Raw genomic sequence first — 10,388 nt, forward strand, 5'->3', positions numbered from 1 at the left:
ACCATTTCCACCTTCATTTGGGAAAAATTATATTCTAGTAGCTGTGGATTATGTGTCAAAATGGGTCGAAGCTGTTGCACTACCTTCAAACGATGCTAAGGTGGTGGTGAAGTTTTTGAAAGAAAACATCTTTGCTAGATTTGGAGTACCGAGATCTTTAATAAGTGATGAAGGAACACATTTCCTGAATCACCTCATGGAACGGCTACTCCAAAAATACAACGTGAAACACAAGATAGCCACAACTTATCATCCTCAAACAAGTGGGCAGGTTGAAGTTTCAAACAGGCAACTCAAGCAAATTCTAGAAAAGACGGTGAGTTCCTCTCGGAAGGATTGGGCAATAAAGCTGGATGATGCACTGTGGGCATACAGAACAACTTTCAAAACATCAATTGGAATACCGCCATATCAACTTGTGTATGGGAAGGCATGCCATTTGCCTTTAGAGTTAGAGCATAAGGCATTCTGGGCATCAAAGTTTCTCAATATGGATCTCTCTAAAGTGGCAAGTTCTAGACTTCTTCAACTCCATGAGTTAGAAGAGTTCTGCAACCAAGCTTATGAAAATGCTAAGATCTACAAAGAGAAAACAAAAAGGTGGCATGATGGAAAGATCCAGCATAAGGAGTTCTGGGAGGGACCACAAGTTCTCTTATACAACTCAAGGTTAAAACTCTTCCCAGAGAAGTTGAAATCAAAGTGGTCGGGACCGTTTACGGTTCACAAAGTTTTTCCTCATGGAGCTATAGAGATCAAAAATCAAGCAAATGGGGATACTTTCAAGGTGAATAGGCACAGGCTCAAACCTTATTACCAAGGTCAACCAGGTGGAAGGATTGAAGTTGTTCGTCTCGAAGGATGAAATGAACAACCGTCGAGCCATGCGACGTTAAACGAAGCGCTTCGTGGGAGGCAACCCATGAGATTTCTTTTTAATAGTTTTATGTGTTTTTGCATTGTATTCTGTAGGTACAAGCAGTGTGTATTTTGCGAAGTGAGAAGCGGGTAAAGAAAAGAATTCAATTTATGGAAGAGTCAGGGGTCTGACACGGGCACCCGTGTCCTGTGACACGACCGTGTCACAAATCCTGAAGAAGAGAATTTAAAAAATCAAGTTTTGGAAAGCCAGAGGTGTGACAAGGGCACCCGTGTCCTATGACACGGCCGTGTCATAGATCCTGAAGAAGTGGCGTGAGAAATCAATTTTGGGGAAAGTCAGAGGTGTGACACGGGCACCAGTGTCATGTGACACGGCCATGTCACAGGCCCTGGAGGATTTTCGTTGGAATTTCAATTTTTGAAGAGTGGCAGAGTCCTGACACGGCCACCCGTGTCATGGGACACGGCCGTGTCAGGCGTGTGCGCAGAATTTTGTGAAAATTTCACTCTCTTTGTGGTGGGCCTCCCTATTTTTAAACTCTCTTTCTCTCTTGAGAAACCCAATAAAAAACAAGTTTTTGTAACCTCTCTCCACCATTATTCATCTTTCTCTTCCACTTTTTCTTCATCTTCTCCATCTACAACCCTAACCTCCATAAAACCCTCACATAAAACCTCCAAGTCCACCCTCTAATCTTCATCAAATCGAAATCCGTCTTCACGAAAGTACATCCTCTCATCATCCAAAGCATTAATCTCTAATTTATTTTTACTTTCGCCGTGTTTTTTTTGTTTGTAAATTTTTGTAGGGTACCACTATGCCTCCAAGAAAATCTGTGCAGAGAAGGGACAATGTTGGGACGTCTAGACCCACTCAAAGAGCAAGAAGAGAAGGAAACAACCATGGAATTACTTTCCGGTTGGATGCTCACAGAGAAAGGTTCAATGCCCACCTTCGTAGAAAGATTTTACCGACAAGGTATGTTTGCGATGTTACTACTGAATGTTTAGGAATAAAAACGGAGATACATCGTATGTTTCACGCACTAGGTCTGTTAAGATTTATCCAGTTTGAGGCTCCCACATTTGAGCGTTTAACGTACGAATTTTTAAGCACTTATGAGTTTGAGATGAAGCTGAGAACAAACAGGGTGGAACCTGAGCATTACGGGACATTCAAATTCCATATGTTCGATATAGACCATGAATTAAGTTTGGAAGATTTTAGGGAGGCTTTGAGGATACCGAGTTAGGGTGCGGGTAAGGCACCGAACGCATTTAACCCAGAATCGTTTTGGAAAGCTATCACAGGTAGAGAGTCTTATTGTCCTAAAGGGGCAAAAGCGACAAGTATCCAAAACCCTTGTTTCCGCTATGCCCAAAAGGCTTTAGCATATACCCTCTTTGGTAGAGGAGGCAGCCCTGGCGTGGCATCCATTCAAGAATTATATTTTTTGTACTGTATGGCTGAGCAAAAACCGCTTAATGCGGCCTCTTTCATAGCGGATCATTTGAAAAAGGTTAGTAGGGCAAAATCAGGGGATATGTCTGTTGGGAGTATTATAACTGCCTTGGATGATGGTTTGGGGTATGGTGCAGAAATGCGGAATCTCCAATAAGTAAATCCGCGTATTTTAAAGATTGATATGGCTGCTTTGATCAAGCAGGGAATGATATCTGTGCAGCCCCAAACTTATTCTTTGATGATTCATGGGACTCACATTTTGGAACTGCCTAATCCTAATCGTGTGTCTGTTTATGATAGAGCTAACTGGTTATATGCGAGCGCCACCCCGAATGGGGAAGGTGACATGGATCTTGAGTATTTGGATGCAGGTGATGAAGATGACCAGGAACAGCAGGAGGACGACGAGCAAACAACTCCACCTACAAACACGTTTGATGAGGGCACATCTCAAATGCCGCAGGACCAATGGGGGTGGATGCATACTGAGATTGAGTATTCGAGGGCGGAGCAAGCTCGCCAAGGAGAGGAGCTATTGAGGCAAGGATCGAGCAAACCCGCCAAGGGGAGGAGCAGACCCGACAAGGGACTGCTATCTATGACATTCAGGAAATTATGCAACGCATGATGTTGCAATTTCCATACCCTCCACCTCCACCTCAGTGAGCACTATAAGTCTCCCTTATGCTTGATTACACATTGAGGACAATGTTGAATTCAAGTGTGGGAGAGATTCTTTCTTTTTAAGTTATTTTCTATTATTTCCCTTTATTTGTCATTTCTGTTTCCGTATTTTCAATTAAGCATGTGTGTTTTCTTTTTTGTTGAGTTTTCAATGCACCAGGATGAAGGTGATTCCAGAAGATAGTATCATGGGAACATAGGTGAAAAAGGGGAAAGACACATCTTAAACTGGCTCCCGGGCACTTGTGAAAGTTGACACAACTGAAGAAAATGCTAGACGCAACTTGATGGTGCCAAGTGAATGAGTTTAGAGTAACCCGAACCGGACATGAAGTTGTACAAAATGGAGACCATTGTTGAATCTGTAAGCAATACTCAACATGTGAGGATATACAAAGCCAAACACTTTATTTCATCATGAGAGAGCATCGGGTATGGCATTATCACTGTAATTTTGCATTTGTTCTTCATATAGTACACAAATTGATCACACACACTGAGGCACTTTTGTTTGTTTAACCCTGAGCCTTTCTCACTCAACCATTATGTCTGTAATCTTTCGTTAACCAATCTTGACCCATCGTCCATGTTTTTTTTTTTTTTTTTAAAAAAAGTTTCATAACCCCTCATGTTTCCCTTATATTTGGTATTAACTATAAGTCCTTACAAAAGTTTTGTGCTAAGCATGCGAAAAGATAAGTTTGGGGTAACCGAGTCCGGTAGAAAAAGGAGAAGGCAAGTGTAAAAAGAAAGAAAAAAAGAATATAAAAAAAGGGAAAAGAAAAAATTGCAAAAGGGAAAAAGAAATTGACTTTGTTTTACACACTTGCCATCACTTAAAGAGTTCTAAAACTCCGGAAAGCAAAAAAATTGCTAAACACTCCAAATACAATGTAATGTGCAAAAAGATCTCGGACGAATTAGTTGATACCAAACCATAAACCCTCGTACCCAATTTCTTTGTTTATCCCACCTAACCTAAGCCCCGTTACAACCCGTAAGTCCTCAAAAAGTGTGTGTTGTTGATTATGTGGAATTGTGTTAGAATGTGTACAAAAATTTAAGAGTAGATATGCATGCCTTGATGAATGAGTGAGACACTTAACCCAGAGAGAATTTGTGAGGAGTGTGATTGAGCTTGTAGGTAAAAGAATGAGTTAACATTGAAGTGCAACGGAAAAACTTTGGAGAGGGGAATCGAACACTTTGACACAGAAGTAAATATCAAGTGTGGAAGCATCAGTTGTGTTGTGGAGCAAAAGAAAAGTTCATGGGTGTCCTCTTGTTTTCTTGTCCATCACTTGAGGACAAGTAATGAGCTAAGTTTGGGGTTGTGATCGGCCACCAATTTCACCTTGTTCCTGTGTTCGAATCAATGGAAAAGCACTTCATTTGGTGGTATTTTAATTTGTTTCAGTCTAGTTCTTGTTAGTTTTGTTTAATTTCGTATTTGAATTTTGTGTGTTATCTTTTCTAGTTTTTGTTGTTTTTCCATTGCTTTTGATCTTGTGTTGGTAGTGTTTTAAGTTATGCAGATACAGGGCACGATTTGAGACAAGAGCTGTGACACAGCCACCCGTGTCATGTGAAACGGCCGTGTCACACTTGCTGAAGACAAATGCTTAAAATTATGAAAGCCAAGAAGTCAGAGATCTGACACGGCCACCCGTGTCCTGTGACACGGCCGTGTCAGACTTGCGCGCAGAAAAAGATTCTTTTTCAAATCTTTGAATCAGTCACTTAAGGAAGGGCATTGTGGACTTTTCGGAGGAAAATAATTGCTGAGAGATATTTAGTCACTGTTTGGAGAGGAGAAAATCACTTTTTGATTACCGAAGAAAGATAGAACAAGGATTGGAAGCGATAGGATTTGAGGCGAAGAAATCTTCAAGAGCATCCGCAATTGAAGATCCATTCACACTTCTCTTATTGTAATGTCTTCATCCTTAATTTCTGTTATCTTGACATTTGCCATGAGTAGCTAAACTATTACTTGTTAGGGTGATGTCCCTGGATCATGTGATGTAACAAATTACCTTTACCGTTTGTTTTCAGATTATCTTTATGAAATTCAGTTTATGATTAAAAGTTCTTATTGCTTCATTATATTGGAAAGTATTTTGTTGATTCACGATTGGGGTTTTGTCTGACAAACCGACTCAATGCTTTTTAATCATAACGTTATCACTGATAATCACTTAGGAATAAGGGTTTGATGAATAGCGATCATATTATCAGGACTATGTCTTATAGAATCTTGGTATAAAATTATCGTGATCAGGAATGAAAAGATGGTTTTAATCTCAAGAAGTTTTCACTAAGGAATTAAGAAAAATCAATGTTCGGCATTGGTAGTTGAGAATTTCTTAAGTTAATCTGTTAATTGGTAATTATTTAGTTACAGAGCGATTCACACATCTATCCTAACTGGTCTTCGCATATTTTCATTAGTCAAACTATTTCATCCTTTCGTTTTACATACGCTATTATTTAAATTAAAAATCAAATTCAAACACCCCAATGACTTTTTATTCAATTGCACTGTTGTGAAACATATATTTCCTACGCAGTCCGCGAGTTCGATACTTGGGAAATTAACTCCCTTATTACTACATCGGTAAAAATAGTACACTTGCTATTTTACCGATCACCCCCCACACAAATCTTACTAGCCATCCGATATAAGGATCCTATATAAACGAATCGTGGCCCTACTAAAAGGCTAGTATAAACTAAAACTCCTTCCTAAAAGAAGAAGATCAAGAAAATTAATTTCAACTATCAACATTACCATCAATATTGACAAACCTATCACAATCAACATTACCACAAATACAGACTAACCTATAAAAATTCCATCAAAGTCCATTGAGATGAAGCTACTAAATTCAACGCAACCAACATTACCATCAATACGGACAAACCCATTACCTCTAATTCTTTCAAACAGGGAGTAAACAAAATTAAAATCCCCTTGAACACACCTCACCTCCCTATCAAGATTATCCCTCCTCAATCGGAGATCACTCCACATAACCTTCTTCTCTCTAGGTCTATGCTTGAAGTAGATATAAACCACGAGGCATATGGTCTTACTCATCCCCCAGACACACGCTTAGATACCCAAGACTAACAAAGGAAAAGATACACGACCCCTTCGAACTACACAAAATAAAAATGATACCACCAATATTACCCATAGATGGGGAAAAGCTCCTATCACAAAAGGTTCACATAGAGAGCATGAAACTTAATTTCCTTAATCGGTAAGAATTCCAAAAACTTAAAAATAATTAGATCTCTCACCTTATTCGGCTTAACCTTATACTTTCCAACCCATAAATATTAAAATACTCAATTAACATTGGGCACAACTCCTAGACAACCTAGCAGGCCTCAATTTCCTATCTCTCATTTCTACTCTTACTAATCTCTCAATTTCATCCTCATCACTGATCATTAAAGTACAACCTAATTGCTTGACAGCTTTAAACACCTGGTCGCTTTCTTATTTTTTAAAGATTCCAAAATCTTGAATGATATAAGAATAGACGGTAGGTTACGTGAAGCACATGAGAAGGAGCATAAGCCAGACTAATAAAGAAGTCAATCCCTTAATAACTTCAACCTTCCTTGAGAATAGATCGAGGATCACTATCCTACTTGTAAAAACCAATAGAAGTTAGAGGACTAACAACACCCAAATATAATTGTGGAATGGAGAGTCTAAGAAAGGGGTGCTCTAGAGCCAATCCGATAAGAGAGTTTGACGCCCATCCAACATCTGGTACATCTATAATTGTCACTTTAGGAACCAAATATTACAAATAACATAAACCTACAGCCAGTGTTTTAAAAACCGGACTGGACATCAAACCGGTGAGGGTACTAGGTCACTGATTTATTTATTGAATCACCGGATCAGTGGTCGAACCACATAACTAAATCAGATTAAACCAGATAACTCGGTTGAATAGACTAGTTGTTATAACAAAACTATAATGGTATAAAACCTGTCGAACCGGATGATTCAGTCTCTACAAAATATAACTAGCACTTAAATTTTTTTAAAATATCATATCATAAATAAATTCACAAGTTCATAATTTAAATTCAAAATTTAAACATAAGTATCACACATAACAAAATAATACAAAATTACAAAGTATAATTGCAAACAAAATTTAATCGCAACATAATTTAATTGAATAGTAATTTATAACAAAATAACTCCATTGTCTACTAAATTTAATTTCAAGGAATGAAAAATTGTTTCAATGTTGATATCTCATCTTCTTCAATATCAAAACAATCTGTAAGAAAATCAATCGCATCCGCAACATCTTTATTTAAAATTTATATTTTCTTTTATTTCATTTCTTTTATTTTTTATTTTTCATTAAAATAATTAAAACGACGCCGTTTTAATTTTTTAAAATAAGAAAAATTAAAAATACTTTTAAACTGTCGGCTTTTCCAGTTTTAGCGATTTACACCGTTCAATGATATATCCGATTCAACAATTGAACCAGACCTATTACCTGATCGATTTCTAATTCGACTAGTCCGACTGACCGATCCGGTCCGATTTTTAAAACACTGCCTACAACTCAGAAAAAAGAGGAGAGCAAGAAATAAGCATCTAATTAAGTATAGAAAATCACCCTTTAATTCAAGCAAAGAGAATATAATGTGAGAATATAACAATTACCTTATTTTACTATGCTAAATTTATAAGTGTTAGTTTGTCCTTAAAGTTAAAAAGTCAGATAATTTAATAATTTGCTCAAATTTAGTACCTTAATTTAAAAATTTTTTTCATACTGCAGTAACAAATTATTTAAGAGAATATTTAATTATTTCAATTCAATCATCCCTAGGTGAAACAAATTGAATAATTTCACAAAACTAAATTGTTTTATCCTACAGTTATAAAAACCCAAAATGGTAATCCGGTCTATTTATTGCATTAAAAAGAATAATTGAATGACAAATGAAGAGTAAAAGTTATATTACGGTAATAATAGTAAAAAGACAAAACAATATTCACGTATTAAAAACAAATAGTACTACCTCAATTGTAATGCACACAAATTTGTAAAGAATCTGAAAAAGAATATAACCCTAAATGTTAATTTTTTAATTAATGGTAAATATTTTATTTCCCAAAATAAAATCCCCCAAAACAAACAAGTTTCCAATTAATGTCATAAATTATAGAGATCTTACAAATCTTCAACTTTAATTTTTTAAATTGAAGAAGCCAGAAAGAAGAAGTGGAAAAGGCTTAGAAAGAATCTGCTAACCACAATTGAGGAAGATGATAAGTACAAGCACATTCAAAGATAAACTCATCAAAATATTTGCTCCCTCTATTTTCTATGCTCTTCCACCAATATCTCTAATTTGCCTATATTTTTACCTTCACTCATTTGCTCCATTTTCCACTCCTATCACTCACCACTCTACACTTTATGCTTCTATACCTAAAGGTAAATTCTCTAGAATTGTTATTTTAATTCACTTTATGCTTCTATGCCTAATGGTAAATTCTCTAGAATTGTTATTTTAATTTGCTAGTGTATGTAGTTAATTAAATCTTCTATGTTTATGTTATAGGTTTTAAATTGAAAAAATTATATTTTTAAATCTATGTAGTCCCGACATATCTGACGAAAAAAAGATGTGTCTATGTTTATGTTAGACAGTGACCCGGACACTTATTTCAATTCATTATCGTTTTCAAATTATTATTTTCAAATTATTATTGATGTCTTGTCTATGTATCTATACGAAATTCGTTTAAACCTTATTTTATATCTATATTTATAATTAATTATATATTTTTTTGCAGAAAAGGAAAAAGCTTATGAGAACACATGTGACTATTCCAATGGCACATGGATTCATGACAATAGGTCTCCTTTGTATAATGGAACAACATGTAAGATCAAGAAAAGTCAAGATTGCATACTCAATGGAAGGCCTAACTCAAGCTACCTTCATTGGAGATGGAAACCAAGTGAGTGCCATCTACCAATTTTTGAACCAAACACTTTTCTCAAACTTATCAACAACATGCACATAGCTTTTGTTGGAGACTCTTTAGCTAGGAACCAAATTGAGTCACTTATTTGCTTACTATCCACTACTTCAAAACCTAAACGTGTCTACCATCTTGGCTCTAGAAAGTGGTACTTTGCATCTCATAATGCAAACTTGTCTTTCTATTGGTCACCATTTCTTGTCAAGGGTGATCAAAAAAAATCCAAAGGGCCTAATTATAATAGAATCTATTTGGATCATGTAAATGAGAGATGGGCTAGGGATATAGATCAAATGGACTTGATTGTGTTATCATTTGGTCATTGGTTTATGGTTCCTTCAATTTACTATGAGGGTGATTTTGTTATAGGTTGTTTAAAATGTCATGATTTAAAATTTAATTACACTGATATTGGCTTTTATGTTCCAATGAGAAAGGCTTTAAGGACTGCCATTAATAGTATAATGGAGAGAAAAGTTTCTAGGGGAAATGGAATTGATGTGATTGTAAGAACATTTTCACCATCTCATTTTGAAGGTGATTGGGATAACAGAGGCACTTGTTCAAAGAGTGAGCCATATGGAAATGAGGAGAAGAAGCTTGAAGGGATGGATGCTGAGATAAGAAGTATTCAGATAGAGGAATTGGAAAATGCTAAGGCAAAAGCAAAACAATTTGGACTTAATTTGGAGGTACTTGATATAACAAAGTTGGCATTGTTGAGACCGGATGGTCATGCAGGTGCTTATATGAATCCCTTTCCATTTGCTAATGGGATTCCAAAGCATGTACAAAATGATTGTCTTCATTGGTGTTTACCTGGAGTCGTAGATACTTGGAATGAGATTTTTTTGGAGATGATGAAGAAAGGAAAAGACCATCCACAGGTTGAAAAGTGATACATTTTTCATTTTATAATATATGCTTTATTCACATTGATAAAGGTCATCTTAATTTGTTTCTAAGTTACAGTTTAAAAACTGGTAGATCACATTAGTTCCTTAGTTAGAGTGTTAGTTACACAAAGCTCAAGTTAGTTAGTTAACTTGGTTTGCAAGTTACAAGCCAATGTATAACCAACATGGTAAGCTATAATGTACTATCACACTCTCATATATATTGTAATTCATGAAGAATGAATAGGTAAGAAATATTTCATCTCTTTGCCTTGAGTTCATTGATTATGCACGGAGTTCAACATTGATAAGATGATATCAGTTGCAAAACAATTGTAGTTTCTCTTCAAATCTCTATATTTTATTGTATTTTATGCACATCTTCTCCATTCTTCTTTGATTGTGCGTCCGCCTG

General features: G+C 36.1%; 1 protein-coding gene across 1 annotated transcript; it reads left to right on the plus strand.

Moving 5' to 3' along the window:
• The first annotated feature begins 8,351 nt into the window (after positions 1-8,351).
• Positions 8,352-9,976, plus strand: LOC131649230 (xyloglucan O-acetyltransferase 1-like). The gene is made up of 2 exons (XM_058918991.1): positions 8,352-8,523; positions 8,886-9,976. Exons 1-2 carry the CDS (start codon positions 8,352-8,354, stop codon positions 9,974-9,976), a joined length of 1,263 nt encoding a protein of 420 aa, XP_058774974.1.
• The last annotated feature ends 412 nt before the right edge of the window (positions 9,977-10,388 follow it).

This window comes from Vicia villosa, linkage group LG2 (assembly GCF_029867415.1).
Source record: "Vicia villosa cultivar HV-30 ecotype Madison, WI linkage group LG2, Vvil1.0, whole genome shotgun sequence".
Classification (NCBI taxonomy): domain Eukaryota; kingdom Viridiplantae; phylum Streptophyta; class Magnoliopsida; order Fabales; family Fabaceae; genus Vicia; species Vicia villosa.